The sequence below is a fragment of the Callorhinchus milii genome, unplaced genomic scaffold, assembly GCF_018977255.1.
Source record: "Callorhinchus milii isolate IMCB2004 unplaced genomic scaffold, IMCB_Cmil_1.0 Scaffold13, whole genome shotgun sequence".
NCBI classification, from domain to species: domain Eukaryota; kingdom Metazoa; phylum Chordata; class Chondrichthyes; order Chimaeriformes; family Callorhinchidae; genus Callorhinchus; species Callorhinchus milii.
This window is the reverse complement of record NW_024704754.1, coordinates 13,539,448-13,564,869: the sequence shown is the minus strand read 5'-3', so window position 1 is coordinate 13,564,869 and position 25,422 is coordinate 13,539,448. Positions and strand designations below refer to the sequence as shown.

At 40.0% G+C, this 25,422-nt stretch overlaps 1 protein-coding gene across 1 annotated transcript in view; it reads right to left on the bottom strand.

The window, feature by feature from the left end:
- LOC103177303 (dedicator of cytokinesis protein 2) overlaps positions 1–25,422 on the bottom strand; it is a 222,556-nt gene that overhangs the window by 130,713 nt on the left and 66,421 nt on the right. The window contains exons 19-26 of the mRNA XM_007891417.2: positions 22,645–22,742; positions 21,702–21,791; positions 16,322–16,422; positions 15,169–15,303; positions 11,196–11,304; positions 8,470–8,540; positions 4,995–5,101; positions 78–223 (exon numbers count right to left, since the gene is read on the bottom strand). Of these exons, the coding sequence (XP_007889608.1) occupies positions 78–223; positions 4,995–5,101; positions 8,470–8,540; positions 11,196–11,304; positions 15,169–15,303; positions 16,322–16,422; positions 21,702–21,791; positions 22,645–22,742 (857 nt within the window). The remainder of the gene's footprint in view (positions 1–77; positions 224–4,994; positions 5,102–8,469; positions 8,541–11,195; positions 11,305–15,168; positions 15,304–16,321; positions 16,423–21,701; positions 21,792–22,644; positions 22,743–25,422) is intronic.

Here is a 25,422-nt window from a genome sequence, read left to right as displayed (position 1 = left end):
TGCAATGCTGGGGGAGACCTGCTTTAAAATGGCACAAAGGAAATAAGAAAGCAGTCATGCGTGTAAACGATACATACCACGCCTGGTTGGCTCAGGACTTGCAGGATGTTGTTAAGGAGATCAACACAGTACTTGAGTACCAGGCTCTGTTGCTGTTCATCTTTCTGCTCCAGCAGCACTTTCAGGTCATTGGTCATCATTGGAAGCAGGATGTCTCGACATTCTGCAGAAGACACGGACAGCCACATGGTTTGGAAAGTCCAGCACGTAAGAACAGAGGTGAGCATTGCATGATATAGCATGGAAACATAGAGGATTTCACAAATAGTAAACGAATAATAATAATCATTGCATTTGCTATAACACCTTTCACATCGGGAGGACATCCCAAAAAGCTTCACAGAAATTATTGTGAAATCGAGTTACTGTGCAGGCGAATGCATATTGAATCCTGTCAGCAATTAGATATGTGTCACACTAAATTCTGCTCTAGCAAGCCCAGACGGAGATAGATGAAGACTGTTGTTTAAACAGGTCAGCATGACACATAACTAGTTTCCTCCAGGATTCATAGATACTGTGCGAATGGTGTGTTGTCAAATCTAGAGTTCTGAAATTCCACCCAGTTTTAACCAAATGCAAGACCATTTGATCTTAAAATTCAAGGTCACGCAGAATTACGGACAATTCAAACAAAAAAAAGACAAATCTTAAGAACTGCAGAAAAACAGCTTCCAAATTCAGACTGAATCCAAGAATCAGCCAAATGTATCCCAAGCAGATTAATTTGGCATTCATCTCATTCGTGTGTGGGAGATATTGCTGGAGCAAATTAGCTGCTGTGTTTGCCTAAATAACACTTATTACAATAGTAATTTATGTCAAGCACTTGAAGGTATTTTGACGTGATAAAACAAATGCATCAAATGCAAGTATTATTTCCTTTTATGAAGCTGACAGGCCAATTTGTCATACAAAAGAAGAATAAAGGGGTCAACATTTCTATATTCCGATATGATAATCAAGGAACTGAACAGAAATTTCAGTTAAAAATGTATCCTTTTAAATCTCTCTTCAAGGCTGGGTTTGGAACTGTTTGGGGAGTCTCTAACTGAGCTGTGGAAAGCACGAATTTCCTGCCTTTTTGCCAAATACTGGCTTAAAAGTAACATTAACGTTAAAAAGCTGAAGTTAATATTCAAAAGCCATTGTAAAGGCTGGGGATACTTTGGGCCTCAATAATTTTAATAACAAGAGGCTGTGGAAAGGGTGAGAGACAATATTCTCCCCAAATCAGGGATATTCAGCCCCATTAAGGGGAGTTTCCATTGATAGATCTTGTTTAATGAACTGCAATAAATAAAGTATATAATGTGTTTAGAAACACATCAGTTTTGATCCCAGCATTGAAACAAGCATGTTGCAAGCATTATTTATAAATAAGAATACTGTGGGCAGATTTAGTGATGAGCTTGTTGCTGCTTTTGTTTCTTCTGCAAAAATCAGAACTTCAAAATCAATATTCAAGAGCATGATTGGAGTGACCTTCAGGCTTCACCTGCAGCACAATTATAAACCCCACAGGCTTCAACCAATCTATTGAACCATTTCTCTTTAAAGCGTCACTTTTCCCCCCAATTTTTCAGACTCATCACAGTAAACAGAGTGGATATCACACGAGAACGCTGGACTGTCATCCATCATTTGATTCTTCTGGACTGCGCTCTACCTTTCATTCAGAATAAAGCAAAGTACTATTACGAGTACAATAGACAAACAGCTGATGTTTTTAGTGATGGAGACTTGTGCCCACAGAGGCTTTTAGCTATTTCTTGGAATATGTACTTTCAAAATGCATTTTTTTTTCAATTATTTGTGCATGCTCAGTATTATATTGTCTTGTATCAGCTCAGCTCTGTTGGTAGCTTTGTCACCTCTAGGTTAGAAGATTTTGGGTTCAATGCCCATATCAAGATAATTAACTCGTAGTCTAGAATCAGACCCCAATCAAGGACTGTGGGAGCTGGGGAAATGCTGCATTGTCAGAGATACTGTCCTTTAGGTGATATGTTAACTTAAGGTCCGGGATGTTACTTGCGTGAAGGGCACTATATAAATGCAAGTTCTTGTTGTTGAAGTCCTGCCTCCTATTCAGATAGATGTTAAAGATCCCATGATAGTTTTTTTTATGGTGTCATGGTGTCTTGACCAACAATCATCCAGATTAATTGGTCATCCACCTCATGCTTGTTTGTGGGACATTTACCTATAAAATACATCACTATATTTGTCAATAATAAATGTAAACAACTTTGAGATGTTATAGTTGCTGTGTATAAAAAAATCTTTCTAACATGTTCTCCTAGCTCCTCCAATAATAATAAACTTTACATTTGATATAGCACCTTTCATTTCAGGAGGACATCCCAAAGCGCTTCAAAGGATGTACTGTAAAGTGCAGTTACTGTGTTACTAGCCCAGTGGTTAATCTATAGATTTCCAAACAGTGCCATCTGTGGATTAAACGGTTATCACTAGCTACAGGTAATTGCACACATTCGCCTTTCACTAGTGGCCTGCCTGAGATATTTATCATCATTACCCTCTAACATATTGAGGGATGAGTTACCAGTTACCTCCAGGCCGTGGAGCAACTCTGCTCATTACAGTGGATTCCCATGAGGCACCTGCAACGTTCCCTTTATCATTGCTGACTGATAAAGTCAATTGGGATATAAGGGTAGCAACTACATGCACTGACAAGCACAGAGAGGTGAGCATAATGGTCCAGAACAGCTTGGAATAGATCAACCAGAGCAATCACCAAGGAGTTAGTACATTGGTCCAAGAGAGCTTTGTGTTCATTGAAACTCTTTAGAACATATTATACACAGCCATTTACTTGCGCTAAGCCATTGTGGATAAGCATACTGTACATTAAGCACAATACAAATCGACTACAGTGTTAATTACAAAACTCTATCAAGATTATACTGTCACTATAGTGCCACACTGTGCAAGCCCTTTCTCACGTTGACACTCCCTTTTTCTTTCTTTCTCTGACTTAAATTTCTGTTTCCCTTTCTCTCTCCCTCTGTGTCTTTTTTNAATCTTTTTAACACTCACTCATGTCCATGACTTTTGATGACTTGAGGCCTGAACATGCAGATAGAACTTCAGTTTAATGTCTCATCGAAAAAACATCACCTCCAACAACACTGTGATTCCCCAATTATGTACTAGTGTGCCAGCCAAGACCATAAGTTCAAATTTCTGACAACTGGTAATCTTCTGACCTTGAGGTGGGAGTGCTACCAACACTAGCTACATTCCCACAACCCTTTGTAAACTCTTTTACATTGGCTTCCTTGTAGCTTGCTAGACATTTGTATTCTTCATTCAGCAACAAATATTGAGGATTAGGTTTATTCTGATAATAATAATAATCCTTGCATTTGATATAGTGCTTTTCACGTCTTCTAGACGTCTCAAAGCGCCTCACAGAATAGACTGTAAAGTGAATTGACTATATCTGTGGGCGAAACGCGGCAGCCAATTGCGCGCAGCAGTGTCCCACAAACAGTCATGGATTGAAAATGACCAATTACTATTACGAGTACAATTGGTTGTACATGAGTACAAATGAGTATTATTGTTTTGCTTTTTTGGAGGGATTATTATTAGGCGTTTGGAGTAAGGAAACTTGCCCAAGGTTTCGCCCTCTGCCTGGAATTGAACCCAACTATCTTGCTTGCAAGGCGAGTGCTCTAACCACTGAGCTACAGGACTACGTTGCAGAGTTGCAGGTGTCTGACAAAAACTGGATCTGAATAACTGACTACACTTAGCTCTGTTTATGCAAATATTTTTACAACAAAGCCTCAATGTATACAGAGATGTATACCTTTGTCTCTCACACCCGCTTTCCCCTGATTGACTGCAACCTCTGTAAGAGGCCTAGTGTTAACCAGTGTTAAGGGCTTTGAGATGTCTTCCCAAAATGAGAGGTGCCGTGTAAATGTAAATGGTATTGAATTGTAAATTCATCTTTGCTGATCAAAGTTGTCCTCTTATCCAAAGGACCCATGTTCCTTAGTTGGCCATGATCATGATCTTTACAGTTATTAAATGTAATCTCCGGAAACTATCAAACTCAACCAGATTTGACAATTGAATGATCCTGTCTCTTGGAATATAATTTGGATTTTGTTTTGCTTGTTATGTCGTATTTCAGACTGCTTGTATGTTAAATCACAGCCACTAATATTTCTTATAGTTGTTTTCTCCTTTGCATCGCCAAGCATTTTACAGGATGATTTACAGGAGCAATTACATTCTAAATAAGATGTTTGATCCCTAAAATGTGGTACAAAAGTATTCCATTCTTCTTCAAGCTGAAGCTATTATGTAGATGATGTAGAAATTTGAAGGCATCTCAATTTCCAAATATTTCACTGCAGCCTTTGGCAGATTGGGGGGTTAGAAGGATTTTTCTATTATCAGGAACTAGATCAATATTTAATATGACAAATATATTGAAGCGTAAAGAAAACCACATTCTCCATAATTTGAAATACAATACAGTTTATATTTATATGCTGTCTTTCAATATCAGGACGTCAAAAAAAAGCAAAGTGTGTTTCTCTCCTTTTTCTTCCCCACTTCCCTTCCCCACTCCCACTTTCACCCTCCCCTCCCTTCCGCCCCCTTCCCTTTCCCCTCTCCTCACCAACATACATTTTTTTTCTCCTTTTTTCCTGAAGGCACAAACGTTTCCTGTCACCCAAGGACTACTGCTCGTGGCGTTTCTTTTAGTGCTATCATCAAAGTCAATTGAGGTCCCATCCCCTTCCTGACTATAGCAAGGGGGCACTTTAATTTCCCTTTGTTTAATTAATCGAGTATTCCACAAACCAGCAGTCTAACATGACAATCTGCAAATCGGATATCCAATGCACCGTGCAGATGCTGCTGTATGCTATCTCCTGCCTCACCTTTTTTCTGGAAGAGTTTGCTGGACACAATCTCTGTCAGCGACTGGATTTTCTGCTTGTGTAGTTTGTCAGGAGCAATGCTGGTGTAGAATTCCAAAAGGAGCTGGCTGCAGACGAAAGAGAAAAGAAATAATGATAATTCCTGGATTTGCTGTACTGTGGCTCCTTTAACGTCAAAATGTCTTAAAGTGTTTCACAGGTAATTACTGTTGATCATCGTGACTGTGTAGGCCACTGTCCTTCTAACAGCCATGAGGTGAGTGGTCAATTTATTTGAAGGATTGTTGGCCAGGAAACCAGGCGAAATGGTCCTTTTTATCCTTCATAGGATCATTAATAACTACGTGATCAGATCAGTTTAACATCTAATCTGAAGTAAGAAACCTCTGACAATTCAGAACTCCCCCATCCTCCACTGATGTATCAGCTATGACTATGAGTTTAAGTCCTAATATGAAGCTTGAAACCACAACCTTCTGCCTTAGAAGAGAGGAAAATAAATAGAAGCCAGTATCCAAATTGATTTGCGATATTTGCAACGGAGCTGGAACATTTTTAATTCCAACCTCCATTTAATTTAATTTAATTTAATTTCCTTATAAATTTCCTATTTCCTATATTTATAAAATATAGGATTTCCAAAAGCTGTAAAAATGCAAAAAAAAAATCTAGAGGGCAAATCAGATGTCATGAAGAGATGGAGCTTTACCCTTTTTATAAACTTGACAGTTTTCAGAAAGTACAATCGCTTGTTTTGTGAATATTGCAAATTTTGTCCATCTATGTTCCATTTCCATGGAAACCTTCATTTCTGTAAGTATTCATCGTTCAATGTTATTATTAATTTAATAATTTTTTCAGGGCTCCCTCGATGGCTTAGTGGATGCAGGCACTGCCCAGTGAGGGAGAGGGTCACAAAGACCAGGAAGGCAACCAGGTTTAATTGTTCGTCTGGATAGGGAGTAGATAGTCAGCCAGGGTTCCTGCTTCTGATCATCAACCAGATAATAATAATAATAATAATCCTTGCATTTGATATAGCGCTTTTCACGTCGGGAGGACGTCCCAAAGCGCTTCACAGAACACACTGTAAAGTGAATTGACTGTATATTTGTGGGCGAACGCGGCAGCCAATTGCGCACAGCAATGTCCCACAAACAGTCGCAGATTGAAAATGATCAATTTATTATTGTTTTTGGTTTTGGAGGGATTATTATGGGCTCTGTATGGAGTAAGGAAACTTGCCCAAGGTTTCACCCTCTGCCTGGAATTGAACTCAGGTCTCTCGCTTGCAAAGCGAGTGCTCTAACCACTGAGCTACAGGACTCCACTAGAGATCCCTATGTATAGGTTCCAGAGAAAAAACGCACAAACACAGATATTCATCATTGCAGCCACTAATTCAGGATTAACCTGATGATGTTTGCTGGTTCAGGACTCAAACAAAGAAGACTGTAAACTTGGCTGAAGTGCAAGAAAGTTTTACTGTTGCCTTGAGCGCAGTTAAAGGCAATGTCTTAAGAATCAACAAGCTCAATAATAGCTTGGTGGAAGGATCCAAAACAAGGGGACACGGTCTCAAACTAGATGTAAGACAGTTAGAAGTGAGATTAGGAAACAATTCTTCATCCAAACGCTTTTCACCCTTGATGGCACCTTTCACGTATGATGATCCTGCTCTCTGCAACTCTCAAAATAGCACTTGCCTTATGGCCTTTCTCCGTGTGTTTAGAATCTTCCTAGAAAACCTCTCTTTGTGACTGTGCTTTTGGTCAACATCCTCATATTCCTCATATCCCACCTTGCACAGAGCTGCACTCCGTCTCTTTTATTTGGTCAGCTGGGTATCTGGCACAAAAGGAAACTAAGCACCACATTCCTTTCAGGCTCCACTGGCTCCATATTGCAGAACAGATTGATTTCAAGATCCTCACACTGATCATGCCCTAGCACCTCCCTACCTCTCCGACCTGCTTACACACCACTCCATCACCCGCCCCCTTTACTCCTGCTTTCTATATATCCTTCATCCTTCCAATCCACCATTGGCAGCCATGTTTTCAGGTATTACTCCCCAACTTTGGGGAGTAATACCTGAAAACTCTGCCTCAATCTCATCTGAAGATACTTAGGATAGCTAATAACCAATGAGCTTGGTTGAATAAACCAATTAAGCAATAAAGCACTGAATAAAGCAATTTCTGATGTGGGCAAGTTGTAGGGAAATGATCAAGACTGAACCTTTGAACCCACCAAAGCTTCGAAGAGAAAAAATGTAAAATAAATCTAGAAGCCAAATCTCTTACTGTCGTGCATGAATTTCTTAGACTGTTTTTGAAATTCTTATTACTGTCGCTCATTGCTTATGCTGGTCAGGTTCATGTGCAGTGTAAAAACTATCCTGTAAACAGTGGGTCCTCCAGTCTTCACATTTTAAAATGAGAACCCACTGAGATCTATCAGTCACCTTTTCAAAGGCATCAAAGAAACACAAGTACTTTCTGCAGTTTCCAGAATCTTGAGTCCATAAAAGGTTTTCCACGTGATGTGCTCTTCTGTACATTACACATACATTTCTGATTTATTGCAAAAGTTGAATCAGTGAAAGATTATTCCTGCTGGTTAGTAAATCAATAGCCAGCAGGCAGTAGCTCAGCAAAGTCACTGGAAAAATTAAATGGAAGATTTGATTTTTTCACACTGGGGGTTATTGGAGCATACTTAACTACAAATAACTTTTGCAGTCTAAAACACAGGGATATTGAACTGTATTTCTAAGTCTCAGAAATTTGGTCACACTTGATCTGCACCCAGAATGAAGATCTCGTAAATTGGTGTGACATTCTTCCAGTTACCAGGAATCTGCAGTTAGATTGTTTACATTATGAAATCTGTTGCATTCACAATGAAAATTTGACTACAATCTCATTTAAAAGGGAATTAGATTTTTAAAAAGAAGATGCAGAATAATGTAGAAGGACCTGGGAAATAAACAAGGAATTAGTATTACAGTAGATTATTATTTGATGTCTGACACAAATGATAATCCATCAACATTTTTAAGAGTATCCAAACCAGAAAGAGTTTCACATATGTATACCCCTTCACGTGGAAATTTGCCTGTGTCTGGAATGGAATGCACACTCTCTAACTGGAAGAACACGCCCTACTTATCTAATTCTGAACAGTATTGGTCAGAGGTTGGTGAGAACCAAGGTCTGGGGACCCCAGAGTGCGTGTTAGGGCTGGAGATTAACCGCCTATAACTGCATAGCTTGCCATTAAATGCTCATCCAGCAAGCTTTCCACTGCAAATCCAGGACCATCACACCTAATAGGGCATCGGTTTGAAGTCATTAGTTCAAACAGAGGAGCTTGCGCCAGTATAGGCCTGATGGGCAAACTGGCCAACCTCTGTCCTGCCATTTTTTAGGACTGCAAGCTTTTGATTAAAATGAGAATGTTCCTTGCTTACCTCAATAACTTGACATCGAAGACTGTCTCAACATCATGAAGTACTGAAGGCAGATATTTTAAAGAAGCAACCTAAGATTGAATAAAAGGAAAGAGTTGTGTTGCATTAGATGTTGAACTGCAATTCCATTTGTCAGATCAAATAGACATTAAATGTAGCATGGCACTATTTGCAAAAAAGAGTCTTTGACAGGATTCTTTCCTTATTCAAATTTACACCCCCTCCTCTGCAAACAAAACAAATCAAACTCGTTGATCAACATCCCACATTTCTGTTTAGAGGACTTAGCCAGAGCAGAATAGCTGCCTCACTTATCGTCAAAACAAATGTCGCTGCATTTCAAAGTAACTTATTGTCCTTTGAGTTGGTTCAATATGATAAGGACCTGTATCAAATGCAAGAATTATATTCTTGAAAATAATCCATATGGTGAAGACTGATTTGACAAACACGGATTCTATGTACGTGTTGATTTACTTATGAAGTTCACCGTTGCTGATGGCTGGAATCCCGGGTACTGTAATTGCAGGAGTGATCTGCTGGACCTCACTCTTACATAAAATACTGTTTCAGACTCTTTGTTTGATGAAAATGCTTTAATAATCCTTCTATGTGATATTTGACAATAGTCCTTGCATTTGATATAGTACCTAATCAGAGCCTGATGGGAAGGGAAATGGACTGGTATCACACTATCAATTACAGTCATTGATTTCTCCTCTTCCCGCACTCCACATATGTCTGTGTAGATGTCAGATGCGGGCATGATTGTGCTCAATTGTGATACCTCACTGTAGCTCAATACCTTTCAACATTCACCATCTAGGCTCACATGTAAAGGTGTGATGGCCATTTGGTAAGGTATCAGAGGCTGCTAGCATGTGCATAACTGTACAGGAGCAAAAGTTAGTTCCTTCAAGAGCGGACAAAATCAACATTGGGGAGAAGAGGATTCAGAAGAAAAAAATCAAGACTGAAGTTTGAAAGTGGGATCTTATATTATACCTCAAAAATAAAATATGACCACTTGTATAGACAAACACATGTAATTAAATGGTAACATTATACTCTGATGATCCTGGTGTATTATTCTTGTGACTGCCTCTTGGCCTAAAATTGTACAGAGTTGCTTTCTAATTTTCCTTGGGATTTCCATTACTCTTGCAGAAGTAATGTGAAGTGAAGTCCTTCAACCATCTCACCCATCTGCTTAGAGATATGTCATATGTCGAATTGAGGTGAATATGATGTTAACCCCCAGCAATTTTACATATCTTTACAAGGCAATTTGAAGATAATCCAAGAAGTAAATTTCAATTAAATTGAATTTATTTGGATTAGATTGATGGAGGTGGTCTGGAAGGATCTGCACACGCATTGATTGCACATTTTGCCTTTATTGGATTATTTAAAGCTGTGAGAACAGTGTAAAGAAGTATGTCCAATCTAAATCTAACTGTTCACATACAACAACAATAATAACAACTTGGATTTATATAGGGCCCTCCACGCCGGACGGCGTCTCAGAGCCGTTTACAGTTTAGGATCCCGGGACCGAGCAGGGGGAGGGGGAGAGGGAGGAAGGTGACCAAAGGCGCGGTCGAAAAGAAAGGTCTTCAGCAGAGACCTGAAAATGGGAAGGGAGGGAGAGAGACGAAGGGAGTGAGGAAGGCAGTTCCAGAGCCTCGGAGCATAGTGGCTGAAGGCACTGCCACCGAGGGTGGAGTGGAGGACTCGGGGGACAAGGAGGAGGCCAGACCCAAAAGGCCATACAAAGCCTTCACAGTCAAGCATTTCCCTACCTCTCTGACCTTTTCATAGTCCACTCCCCTGCCCTCCCTAATCACTCAGCTGGCACAGGCTGCTGCTTGTCCCCTGACCCCTCAACACCACCATTGGTGGGTGTGCCTTCAGCCATTATGGCCTGAACTTCTAACTTCCTGCCTTAGTAACCTCTGCCTCACTCTTCTTATCTAAGGGACATCTTAAAACCTAGTTCCTCGATTGGGTCCTCACTTTTAAGGCCATCCATGGCCTTGACCCTCCCACCCTTCTGATCTGCTGGCTCCCTACCAACCTACCCACTCCCTCCATTCATCGGGCTCCGCCTGCTCTATGTCTCCTGCCCGACCCTCACTACCATCGGTGGCCGAACTTTCAGCCTCTCTGCCCCACACTCTGGAACTCCATCCTATGATGCCTTCGTCTCGCTTCCTCCCTTGCCTCCTTCAAGGCCGGTCTCAAGACCCTCCTCTTTGATCGTGCCTTTGGTTGCCCTCCCACCTCTCTGCCTTCCCTCACCTCTATACCAACCCTCCCGCATGCTCGGGCTCCGACATCTGACTGTTCAGCGCTTTGGGACATTCTCCCAACGTGAAAGGTACTCTATAAATGTAATGCTATATTATAATAATAATCCTTGCATTTGATATACCGCCTTATCACACCTTCGAGACGTCTCAAAGTGCTTCACGGAATATTATGTAAAGGGAATTGACTGTATATTTTGTGGGTGAAAAGTGGCAGCCAATTGTGCACAGCAGTGTCCCACAAGCAGTGGTGGAATAAGTGACCAAATTATTATTATTTTCTTGTTATCTTCTATGGGTATCTTCCCCCTGCCCCTTCTCTGATTCTTGGCATCCAACAGCAAAACGAGACTCTGTCCTGTGTGAAGGATGCTGTATAAAAGCAAATTGTTGTTGGTAATACATGGGTCAGCTAACCTGCAGTAGAATGATTGTAGTTTGTTGACTTTTCATCAGATTGTTGATGGATTGGAACAGACTTTTCAGCGATTCCTTAAACTCGTCTTGCTCCTTCTCTTCATAAAGTCTAAGGTAAAAAGAACATTTTGCAGTTTAGAGAGGGTCTGACTGAAATTTCAAGGATCAAGCAAAGCAGGAAGTCTTTGGTTCATACAGGAAAACCCCATTAGATCGCTCCCTTGCCCCACCAAACCCCCACCTCCACCCCGATTGAGTGCACTTAGAGTTTGTGGCTCTGTCCTACCCAGAAGCATGGTAATCCCGACTAGCCAGCTTCCTGCAACAAAAAATGCCCATCAGGTCATCAGCTCAAAAGCATAATGAAGCATCACTGTGGAGTCCTGTAGCTTAGTGGTTAGAGCACTCGCCTTGCAAGTGAGAGGACCTGGGTTCGAAACGTTGGGCAAGTTTCTTTATTCCACTCGCCTCTGTTTACCTAGCAGTAAGTAGGAATCTGGTTGTTAATCGATTGGCAGATCACTTTTCTGGGGGTGACAATCACTTCAAATTTTTTTTAAAAAATCATGAATAAATAAGGATAATTTGGTCACTCAATCTAATTGACCTCCACGTTTTACCCACAAACATGAAGTCAATTCACTTAACAGGATATTCCGTGAAGCGCTTTGAGATGTCTCAAAGACATGATAAGGTGCTATATCAAATGCAAGGATTATTATTATTATCATTGAAGTCACTTCCTGTTCATGGCACTTGCTTGCTATGTGCAAAAGCCCCACTGACATCACTGATATATAGGAAATTGGCTGGAAGCTGTATGCAGAGAGTAAAAGGGATGTTCTCTGATTGACGGGGAGTCCCAAGTGGTGCCCCCCTATGAAGAGGACAGGTGAACAAAAACATAAGAATTTGCTAGACGAAAGAAGACCAAGTTCCATCCTTCCACCATCCTGGCAGTCGCATGCACATGTCACGTCCCAAACTATATACTGTATCCCAAAGTATAGTTTCCTAACAGAAATCTATCAAATTTATTTTTGAAAGAATCGATACCTTCTGCTTCCACCGTTTCCCTGGGGAGCCTGTTCCATACATTTACTACTCGCTCACTGAAGTAGTGGTTTCATAGATTTGTTCTGAATTTACCCCTCTTTAATCTCAGGCCATGTCCACTGGTTCTACTCTTCAGTACACGATACAACAGTTTATCATGGTCCATATTATCTAGTCCCTTTAGAATCTTAAGGACGGTTATCATATCGCCCCCTCAACCTTTTCTTTATCGGTGTGAACATGCCCAGTTTACCTATTTGCTCCTCATCATCCAGTCCCTCCATCCCCTCAATCATTTTGGTTGCCCTACTCTGCATCCTCTCAATCGCTGCAATATCTTTTTTGTATTGCAGTGACCATGACTGCACACAGTACTCCAGGTGTGGTCGCACCAGTGATTTATAAAGATTACCCCACTACTTTGGATCAATATTGCCCTGTTAAAAAAACTCAGCATCTGGTTTGTCTTACTCATTGCTGCAGAGCACTGTTGCGATAGTTTCAATTTATTGTCAATCAGGACCCCCAGGACATATTATTTTCTTTCCATTCCAAATACAAAGCGACAAATAGATTAAGTGAGTAGGCGTAACTGTAGCAAATAAAATATAATACTGCAAATTGTGGGATAGCACACTTCAAACTGAAGATTGGCGTTTAGAAGTATGTTAGAAATAGAGAAGTGCCAGGAGAGAAAGGTGAGCCAAGAGATCAAGGAGTTCAAGTCCACAGATCATTAAAATCTAGTTCACAGGTACAGAAAGCAGGCAATACGGCAATTGAAATGCTGGCATGTATTATTGGAATATAAAAACAACACAGTTCTGCTCCAAGATCACTGGTCAAACCTCTTTGGAATACCGTGTTCAGTTTTAGGCATCCAATCTTAGGAAAGGCCTTGAAGGAGGTCCAGCAACCTTTCTTTAGATTAATACCTGAGTTAAAGAGGCTTAGTTATTTTGAGAAGGAGGGCAACTTAGGGTTATATTCTTTAGAGCAGAGGTAGTTAAAGCTTCATTTGATTGATGTAATGAAATTAATGAAAGGAATTGACAGGTTATATCGTTCATAATTCTACCCTCTTGTGGAAGAATTCATTACAAAAGGGTAGACCTAAAAATCAGAACAAAGACAGTTGATACCAAGATAGGAAGTATTTCTTAATACAAATGATTCGTGAAGATATGAAATACTCTGTCTCAGAAAAAATTATAGGGGCAGAATCAATAGAGATATGTAAAATAGACTTAAGTCTATTTAATCATTATTATATTATTTATATATTATTTATATATTTATATCAGGATGGTGAAAGACAATCTGGATGGACCCTGGTCTTCTTTCGCCTCTTAATAAATTCTTATGTTCTTAAGTCTGAAACTTGGGAGGTCAAAGTATTAAGGTGTATAGCAAAAAGGCAGAGCATGGGATTAAAACTGGGGAAACAATAGGTTGAATGGCCTTTTCCTGTTTTTCTATGTTCCTGAACAGTAAATTAAGTGGCACTACTTGAAAAGTGAAGGGTATTTCTCCCAGTGCTCTGGCCAACAATCCATCAAATAAAAATGGTCAATAGCTTATCTGGGGACCTTACTGTGCAAAATATCACTGTTGAGTGTGCCAACAAAATACAATCATTATTCTTGGACAGTAATTACTTGTGAAATGCTATCAGATGGCTTGACATGATAAGGCTCTATAAAATTGCAATTACTTTCTAATCTTCATTCGGAACATTTAGATTTCTTTTTACAAATTTGTCCCTGTGCTCTAACTCTAATGCAATTTTTATTTTATTAATTATAAGTGCACCTGAGTAAATTTGAGAAATTTGCTGATCAGAGTAGAATATTACAAAACCCACAGCAACCTTTGCACTGTATGGAATACAGAGTGTAGGATGTCTTACCACATCTCTCACCACATGAATAAATCCAATTGTAATATACAATATAGCAGGTTTTATTCCAGTTATGATGAAAATCCCTTTGAAATTGCCAGTGCCGAAATTAAAAAAATCTTTTGTTTTCAGACCAAGATTAAAGCTACTGAAAACTGTTTGCACAAAATGAATCCTAGTACATTTCTTTACTATCCAATGTTGATTCCCTATTCGCAATAGTCACTCATACTTAGTGCTTTCCCTTTTCATTCTCCTCACTGCTGAATAATTCAGGAGATTTCTGTTTCAAGTATCCTCCTGAGTGGGGTGGAGTGGTAAGCAGCAATCCTTAGAACTGAGCTGTTTCTGAGGTGATATGTTTATCAATAGAATGTGGGAATCAAGTCAAACCTATGTTGTGGTCTCAATAGTCTGGTTACTGAACCAGGCGAGTCCACAGTACTCCAGGGCACTTGAGGGGCAGACCATGCACTGGGAGCAGGGGTTCTGCTCTTTAAGTGCTTCGAGATATCCTCCCAATGTGAAATTGCTATATAAATGTAAATTATATTGTAAATCGTATTCTTCCCACTGAGCTCCAGTTAACCTTGCAAGCCAAAGCCCTAACAGGGATAATGCTAGCTGGACAAGCAGTGGGAAGTTTGCCAGACAGTGCTATTAATGGCAAGCTAGACAGTTTCAACTAGTTAAATTCTAGCTGTAGCCAAATGTGGACTCTGGGGTTCCCAAGTCTTGGCTCCTACCAACTTGTGCCAAATATTCTCCAGAATTAGTGAAACAAAGTGCATCCCTCGAGGGAGAGAATGTGCATTGCATTCCAGACACAAGGAAATCTGCATGCATACATATGTTGATCTTAGTCTGGTTTGGATATTCTTCAGCAAGGTAATGGGTTCCTGTGTGTCACAGACACCAGCTGACCAAAATAAACTTGCTGGACCAGCACACATGGACTTTATGGGAGTTGCAATAAGAAATGGACACACATACCAGTCACTGAGAACGTCAACTTACTGTGCAAACAGGAACCTGGAGCGTACAATGAACTTGAAGACGTATTCCAATGCTTTGAGTGTCCGTAAAATCGGTTCACATTGCTCACCCCGACTGGACTTGTCCAGGTAACTCTTCAGCACTGCCATCAGTTTCCTGAAATATAATTCATTGAATAAAATGACTGGAGGTGAATTATTAATGGATAATTGAATAAGTAAATAAATAGGACGGAGGCACAAATTTATGATAAGCACAAAAAGAATTAAAGGGAGATTAGAAAACAATTCTTTTGACATCATAATAATAATAATAATAATAATAATAATAATAATAATAATCCTTGCATTTGATATACCAGTATACACTCGATGGGCTAAATTATCAATTTCTGTGCAGTAACATTCTGCTTCTGTGATTACAGAGATTTTTCTGATCCATGATCCATTATTTAAAAATCTCATAAATTACACCCCGAGGCTGTTACTGTTGGAATTTTGTGATTTAGACCATTAAAACACTTGACAGTATAGCTGAAAATTAATTCACAACCATATTTTAACTCAAGGCTATCACACATATGTTAGGAGCATTATTATAATGGTATAACTAGACATTGTTTGACATCCTCTAGCAATTTCCCCTACTGGAGGTCCCATCTTATGCTGGAATACAGTTCAGTAGGCAGTGCCTACTCACTCGTACCTCAACCAAGTGTTCATTTCTCATGCGACAATGCGTGATGGCCTGCTATTCAGCCATGGGAACATTTTAATCAAGCTTGTTCCTGTGAGTTCTTCAAGTAATAGTCAATGAATGACAATTGCGAGCAGAATTACTGGCTGATATTTTTATTATTATTTTCTAATTTAACTTAAGTACTTTCAGAGGTCCTCCTGATGTAAGAGGCGTGATATAAATGTAAATTGTATTGTGCTGCATAATCTAGGAGAGTCAGTTAAAATAATGGGCTGAGTTAGCTGATCGTAGCCAGCTGCCTGTCTTTAACATCCATCTCATTGAAGAGTGTGACAGAGCACACAGTACACATTACAGATGTGCGATTAGTTTCTCTGTCTGGCGATCAGCAAATTCTGCCCAAATTTGGGATCAAACCTGTAACCCTTCTGGGTTTATGTGACTGTTTTACAAAGGGCTGTCGAGTGAAACTTACTTGTAAGCCAGCGTCGCACTGAAGTGCTGTTTGATGTAGGCTTCCAACACAGCGTTGAAGTGTTGAAATTTCCTGTCCGCAATCAGCCCTATAATGTAGATCTGTAACACAAAATAAAGATTGGCCATTCACTTTATGGCTATTTGTGGGACAATCAGCTACTGCACAATTGCTGTGCACAAATTGGCTGTAGCTCAGTAGTTAGAGCACTCGCTCGCAAGGAAGAGAACTGGGTTCAATTCCGGGGCAGGACAAAATGTTGGGCAAGTTTCCTTACTCTACATGCCTCTATTTACCTAGCAGTAAGTAGGAACCTGGTTGTTAGTCGATTGGCGGATTACTTTACCGGGGATAATAATTGTTCAAAAAAATATAATAATAATAATAATAATCATAAATTAGTCATCCATGCATGACTGTTTGCGGAATACTGCTCTGCGCAATTGGCTGCCACGTTTCGCCCACAAAATATACAGTCAATTCACTGTACAGTATATTCTGTGAAGTGCTTTGAGACAGCTCAAAGATGTGATAAGGCACTGTATCAAATGCATGGATTATTATTATTATTATTGGCTACCAACGTCTTCCCAACGTCAAAGGCACTATACAAATGTAATTTTGTATTATATTGTATCTCAATTATATGATAAGGCTTTATACCAAACGATTATGATTAGGTTAAAGAGGGACAGAAGAAACACATTACACATTAAAGAATGACAAAGGACCAGTTTCTCTTTAAAGAATGCCATTTTACACATTACATATGTGTGATTAGTTTCTCTCAGTGGGGTCTAATCGGTGGTCGTGTTCCTAACAGGATCCCATAGAATCCCATATTACAGAAACTCTGATCCAGAAGTAGGACTTGTCGAAGTGCCTTTCTTTCTGCTGTTTGCTGACCAAACCTACAGCACTGAAGCTGGAGACTTAGTCCTTCCCAATTACTCTCTTCACCCTATATGGCTATAAGTGTTATGTAGTCTATATCTAAATAGAGGAGAGAATTAAACAGCAAAAAAAGCTGTGAATCCAATGAATTCATCTGGAATGCGAATAGAAATTTGTCGACTTTCCCCTTCATGACTTGCTCTCAAGGGTAAAGATTAAATTTAATCTCTCAAAAATATTCCACTAAATTAAAGTGGAGTATAATGTGGTACTGATCAGAGTCAAAGAATATTATATTATAGAAACACACCATTTAGCCCATCAAGTCTGGCTGTTGATTTTCTCCCTATGAACCTCCTAATCTAATCCCAATCTCTTGCTCAATTTTCTATATAATTATCTTTTGAAAGAAGTTTAAGACTCTGCATCAAAAGCGGTTTGTGGTAGAGAATTCCACATTCTCTGAAACATGTGTAAGGAACATTCAGACATAAATATGTGTGAGGAATAGTTTTGCAAACCTCTTTAATTCTTAATTATCTTAAATTTCTGCCATCTTTTTGACTGACCTGCTTGGTTTGAGGGAATTTACAGAGTTGAACCAAGGCAGTCAAATGAATTGACTGCACTAGATCTACTCATTTACCCAGCTGCTACAGTGGAAACATGTTTCAACTGTGCATAATTCATTTAATGCATTCTTTCAGACACTGTAACTCCTCTAAGCTATGCTTTTGATGTCATCAACACTGCTCGAAAACAAATCAATGGAAATGGTGCAATAAAACCTCCAAAATGATAGTTTTCCTTAATTCTTAGTTCCCTGTTATTCTTTTATTGACGTTAAAAGGAGCGTGGATGTTGAGGCATTCAAGGTATTAATCTATCATTGACTGGCTCATCCAACCTATTGAAAGCATTGTTGCTTTTTCTCTGTCATTCATTTTCCCACACCTGTAATACATTCTGAAACTCAAATCAAAATATATCTACTGGATTTCCCTCATCTATTAGTTTATTACTTCCTCAAAGAACTCCAGCAGGTTGGCAAGGAGTGAGAGATTAGTTCTAAATCCATGATGACAATGTTTAGCCTCCTTGATGAGTAGTAATACAATCCCTTGTAACTCTTGCAACAACAATCATTTACTTCAATGCAGATATATAATAACAGCACACCTTTTTCTGTTCACTAGTCCTTGATAAGACCTCCAGTATTTTAGGAGCTCCTTTCTATATCAGCCAGAAACTCAGTTGTTTTCTCTCTCTTTCCTTGAGAATCCTGCACTTGTCTGACCCAGTGCCTCGCAGATATTGTGTTTCTTCATAACCTTTTGTTCACTGGTATCATTGTAAATTAAAGATCCCTGAGCCAGTATTGAATCTGGGTTTTGAGCATAGGGGCACAATATATGTGAAATTTATAATCAAATGTTTCAACACATTTGCTAATGAAATCTTTGCCAAAACATTGCATTTTTAGCACCTTGGGGTGTCCTCCCAATGTGAAAGGCAGAATGCAAAAGTAATTTGTTTTTGTTGTTATTTATCACCACATAATCTTCATTGGTGAAATCTGATGAGATAAATGTCTGAACGGATTAAGGGAAAAACAGGGATTTGGGATTATCATTGATAAATAATCTTTGTATTGTACCAGAGCAACAAATACTCTTCCCAAAGGGTAAGAGCAATCGTCCAGCTCATGTCACCAGGTTGGTACCAATCAAGGGAATGTTTCAGCCAGTGAATTTGTAAAGTCCTAATGTCATCCTTTTCACTGCTGGAAACAACAAAATTAGGAGTTTGGATCAGGCCGATAACAATCGGCAGCAATTGGCTGCCGCGTTTTGCCCACAAAATATGCAGTCAATTCACTTTACAGGATGTTCTGTGAAGCGCTTTGAGATGTTTCAACGTGATAAGGCACTATATCAAAAGCAAGGATTATTATTATACCATGACTTCCTGGTCAAAGCATAAATACTGTGATTTATCATCCACAAATTGTGACATTGTGCAATGGGTCTGGAACTCATGCTTCATGACAAATAGTCTGAAAGGCAAGAAATGTAAAATATGAAATTTTTGCTCTGAGAATAATTTTACTTTTATTTCCTGTCAAACTTCAGTTTATTACCCATTAATGGATCGAGGCCAATGGAGCAGCACACCACCAAGATTGAAAATATAAGATAAATGAGGAAGTACTGGCAAGTGATGACAAACTTAGATTTTTAATGCCCATGTTGTGTATTGTCAAAAGGCTAAGACTGGGAGGGATGGGGTAGGGAAGCAAGGAGTGGTCCAGTGGTACTGGGAAAGATTGAGTTTCAATTAGGATGGGGTGTGAAGGACAAAAGCACATTGACATTTTCTGCACAGAAGAGAGCCATTCATTTATTGTGTTCATGCCACTGATACCTGTTTCCCCCCCCCCCCCCCACCAAATCACCTTTTCTTTATTAATCGCACTCCAACTCTCTCCTACACACCTCCTAAATGTTTTTACTGTGTTGGTGATTATCCACTTTGCTTTTGAATAACTCTATTCATCCAGCCTCAACAGCCACTTTTGGTAATGATTTCCAAACCCTAACACCTCTCTGAGTGAAGAAATTCCTTACAATCTCTCAGTTAATCTTTCAGCTCACAAACAGTGCCCTCTTCTCACTGAATCTGCAACTAAAAGAAATGTTTTTTCCCCTCTGTCTGCCATTTCATTCTAAATACAATACATTACAGATTTACATTTATATAGCGCCCTTCACATCAGGAGGATGTACCAAGATGCTGAACAGTCCAGGGTTTGCACATCCTCCTCAAAACATTAAACACCTCTATTATATCCTCTCTCAATCTCCTTTGCTTCTGTGGAAAAAGCCAGGCTTTTTTTTCACATGTATATTATTTTATATCCAGTATTGTCTCAATAAATGATCTCATCATCACATTTGCAATAATTTTGTAATTGAATTCAAGATATTAGAACAACAACATTGCATTTGTATAGCACCTTTCACATAAATACGGAGGGTAGCTAAAACATCCGTTTGTGTTCTATATTCACACCAGAATTGCCCCCAAAGGACCTGCGCAGCAACTGTCAGGCGAATTATTGTGCTCAGCACATATGGGCAACATTGATGCAGTCAAAAGGCCAGGCTTTAAACACTGCCTCTAATCAGCTGTCTGCGTGCAGCACAACTCAGGAACAATAAACTACACCTCAGCACCAAAGCAGCAACATTAAACCGTGAAACGTGCAGTTTGTTACTTCAGATGTCTCAAGGGCAGTCTCAAACTGTCTGCCCGTGATTCACAATGGATATCAGGAAGTATTTCTTTACACAGAGGGTGATTAACAACTAGAATACTTTACCAGGAAAGGGGAGGGTTTGGGGAGGCACCGGACTCATTAAAGAAACCATTTGATCCTGTAATGAAAAGATATGAGATCAAATGGCCTGAAGGGCCTTCTGTATCCAAAGTGCTCGGTGGGTAGCAGTTAATGCTACAAGAAACACAACTCTCAAAGGGCACTTTTGTTATTGCAACCTCTGCTGCTCTGCTAAGGAGATTCCTATTTTTGCCACGGTATATAATGAGAGGCTTATGCTAAGACAGACCTATAGACTCTTTAGACAGTTTGCTGGAGTTTTCATTGACTGAGATATTGGGGCGAGATGCTCCAGTTATCTGTTGTAAACATGCTGTGGTGTTGTTTGTGTTGTTGAGACCCGTGCTGTCAGGAGAGCTTTATGGGCACAGACCTGTGTGTTTTTACTGAGGTGACCGCTAATAGACTGTCAGCAGAGTTTTATTGGAAAAACGCTGGAGGCTTTGTTTTTCAGTCATGCAACTGCAGTGCTCTGTTCTCTCCCTCAGAGCTTGTCATCTGAACTGCACATAGGCAGCAGCATCTGTAGTCAGCCATAACCAAGAACATCACATCTGTCAACCTTAGACACTGGGTGGATTGGGAGAAAAGATACATCCACCATTGTTATTGCTACATTTATTTAAGCTCCTACTGTGTTTTGAATCATTTTTTATTTGGAAAAAATGTCTGTAATGTTACAGTGCTCGCAGCACCGAGATAGCTCTGGTCAAAGTCACAGATGGCGTCCTCTCTGCCTGTGATTAGGGCTCCCTGTGCCTCCTGATGACAGTATTGCCAGCTGGCAGGATCTGGAAGGGCAGACAAGTCACTGGGGGCAGGGAGTCATCCCACTCATCGCCTGTTAACTCTGCAAGCCAAAGCCCTAATGGATGCGGTGGTCCTAGCTGGACAAGCAGTGGGAAGGCTTGCCAGACAGCGATAACCATGGCAAGCAATGCGGATTTAGCTGGTTAGACTCCAGCAGCACCCCAACACACACTCTGACGTCCCCAGGCCTTGGCCTTGCCAATGGGAACTAACAATCGGTGTTAATGGCTCACTGCAATGTTTTTAATGAAATTCATAATGAAATCTTGTCCTTACCAAAGCATCAAAGACCAGAATGTCATACTTGTCAGTGTGGGAATGGTCCATCATGATGTTGAAGAGTGCGTCCAGAGTGTCCTGCAGGAACTGTAAAGGTGAGGTTATAGGTGAGACACTGAACAGATTTATTTTCAGACTGAACTTCCTTTGTGCTTAATAACCCCTGAGAGATGTAATGTCAGTGGAATATGTCTTAACTGTGTTTTAAAGATCAGAAATGCACACAATTTGTGAGTTGGAAACACTGAATTCACTGAGGAATCTGCAGTTATCATTTCATACAGAAACATAATGTCAAACTTAAAGAAATAATTGAATTTTTAAAGTACCTTATTATGTTAAAATGTTTCCAAACCCTTCACAGGAAATTACAGTAGGCAAATGCCAAGACCATTTGCACACAGTAATGTTCCATAAACAGCCATGAAGTGAACAACCAATTTATCTGAAGGATTGTTGGCCAAGACACTTCAGAAAAACTTCTCTTTTCCCTTAGTTTTTCTACTGTCCACGTGAACAGGGAGACAGGACATCAGCTTAGCATCTTACCAGAAAGATAGCACTTCTAGCAATGCAGCCACAGCTCCAGTAGTGCTGCAGTGGAGAATCAGCCTAAACTGTAAGCTTAAATCTCTTCTGAATCAAAGTGAGACTCTTATTAACTGACACCTTTGCGTTTTAATAACAATAACCCTTGAATCTGACACAGTGATACAGTGCCTTATCACGTTATCAAAATATCTCAAAGAGCTTCACGAGTGTAATGTGTAGTGACTGTGTATTTGAACACAGCAGCTAATTTGCACGATGTGAATGGCATTATATTAAATGTGACGATTTTTAATACAAAAGGGGATACAATTATCCTCGGATACAGCAAGTTACCTTAAGTCTTTGAAAGTTTACACATTATTAATGGGCATTCAGAGCATGACCGTACCTTAACCACCTCCTCTCCATCCACATACTTCAGTTTCTCTAAGTTTTCCTGCAGGAGCTCCGGTTTTGTACGCCACTTCAAGAGTCCCAGCAAACCCACTAAACAGAGCAGAGAAGCACAGTTATCTCACAAAGCATAGGAACAGGAGGAGAGCGCTCACCTCCTGGGGCCTGTTCTGCCAGTTTATTCGATCATGGCAGATCCCTTAATCCCATTTTCCACTTTTTCTCCATACTCTTTAGTACACTTACTTCTCAAGTACTCATCTATCTCCTTTTTTAGCATCCCAATTTAATTTTGCCTCTATGATCTTCTGGGCATTACATTCCACGACTTTCTGTGTGAAGTATTTTAATCTCAATTACTGATACTTGACATTGACTAATAGCATTGGTCACACAAACCAGTGCAACATGCAGAAATTCAGGCATTGTATTGCCTCCTCTCTTTGATCCTGAGCTTGTGCAAAGCTTTTTCTATAATAAGATTCAATCACTGGCATACACACACTAGCATTAACTCTAGAACACTCTCCCTCAATCCCTCTGCCTTGCCCCCTCTCTCCCCTTTATCAAGACTCACCTGAAAACCTTCCTCTTCGACCATGCTTATGACCACCTCTACACCACTCCCTCCACCCCCCCCCCCCCCCCCGCCTCGGAGTCAGGATCCGCCACTGTTTAGCTCTCTGAGAAGCTACTCTGCGTGGAGAGCGCTATATAAGTTATGTTGTTGTCGTTTTATACAATAAAATGTATATATTTAGCGAGTTTTTTTTTAAAACATGCAATGCATGTGCAGAAGAGTGAAACAAATACTGTGTTTGTGATAATGGTGACATGCAACCTGCCTCCAAAATATCACACTAATGATAATACTGAAAGCAAACTCGACAGCAAATCTCTGTTCATTCTCTGTCCTGTTCTTCTTCACATTCTCTGGGCTCAACAAGCAAATGAATACCAGGCTGCACAATTGGCTTCATCCTGGTCTCATGGTCTATCAATCATTGTACGTTCACGTAAACACAGAGTTCTAAATTATTAATCAAATACACGTAAGACCCTGGCAGGATGCAAAGATTCCAGTGTTTGAACTGTTCCCAGGGAAAAAGTCTGTTATATAAATGGGATACTAGAAATTTTCGAGACTGGCCATTCAAAACTGAACTCTACCTAATAGACATGTTTCTGGTACAGGAAGCTGAAGTCCCATGTGGTCTACAGTGCAGGATTTACAACCGGAAGTTGCTGTGCAAATTGTGATTTCCATTCTGTGACCGTTGGTATTTTGATTTCAACAGCTTCTCGGCTGAGTATCATAATAATGATAAAAATAATAATAATAATCCTTGGATTTGATTTTGACCCTAATCATATCATTGAGACGTATCAAAGTGCTTCATAGGATATACTGTAAAGTGGATTGACTGTATTTTGTGGGCAAAACATGGCAGCCAATATGCGCACAGCAATATGCATCCAAGAAACAGCCATACAGTGAATGACCAATTTTATTTGGGAGATTGTTGGTTAGGACACCGGAAAAAGCTTGATATATGTCAAGAGTTCACAAGATCACAATATGGGTTCGGATGAAGAAGACCTTCAGACCATTTGATCTCATCGTTCAGCCTCTCTGCCCCCATCCTCTGGAACTCCATGCCACAGTCCATCTGCCTCATCCACTCCCTTGCCTCCTTCAAGACCCATCTCAAGACCGTCCTCTTCAACCATGCCTTCGGTCACCCTTCTATCCACCCTGCCCTCAACCCTCCCTGACTGTCCAGCACCTTGGGTCAGCCTCCAGACATGAAAGCCGCTACACAAATGTAATTTTGTATTGTATTGTATTGACCCACCCTACCGTCCTTCCATCACACTATCAAGCTGTTTTTCTAAATGATTTCAGCATCTTGGCCTCAATCATTGTTCCTGGCAACCTATTCCAGTTGTTAATTTCATTGAGTAAAGAAATACTTTCTGGTTTCTGTCCTGAAATTGCCCTTCACAACTCTAACCTTAGCCTCCATATTCTACTGTCTCAGTACGCCTGAAAGTAGGTTAATGGGGAGGTGACGACGAAGGGTCGTGGATCCGAAACGTTGACTCACTTTCCTTTCTCCATAGATGCTGCCTGACCTGCTGAGTGTTCCCAGCGACTTCTATTTTTGTTTCACTTTACAGTATATTCTGTGAACCACTTTGAGACGTCTCAAAGACGTGATAAGGTGCTATATCAAATGCAAGGATTATTAATATTACTATTATTATAACATGGATTACTATTCTATTAGTTGCTATTGAAGCCATGCCCATAACAATATTAAAAGGTAATTGAGTAAACAAATAAACAGGAATAATATAAAAGGGTTAGGGTTAGAAAGTACAGGATTGGGACCTGAATAAATAACTCCAGTGTTGAAGTAAGCATCACCTTGAGCCGAATGACCTCATTCTGTGCTGCAATTTCTATGATTGCATAAAATGCAATTTATAAACAATCCCCTTTTCTTTCATGTAGTGTAGGAATTTCCAAAGAATAAATTGCTGTAAAGCCTAGGGAGTCGTGTCATTTTAAAAACAAAGAACTCTACACGGCCTCAGAGGTTGGTTGAGCCGCTGCATTGAACTATCCCTACGGGTTTCTCTGCTGCCAAGTTACAACACCAAGCATTTTAAGTTATAGGACTTAATGCAAACACTGCTGCTTTATTTGTTTCCCTTTGGAAACCAAGGCTATCATCACTCCTGTCTTTCAATCAGGCAACCAACTGAG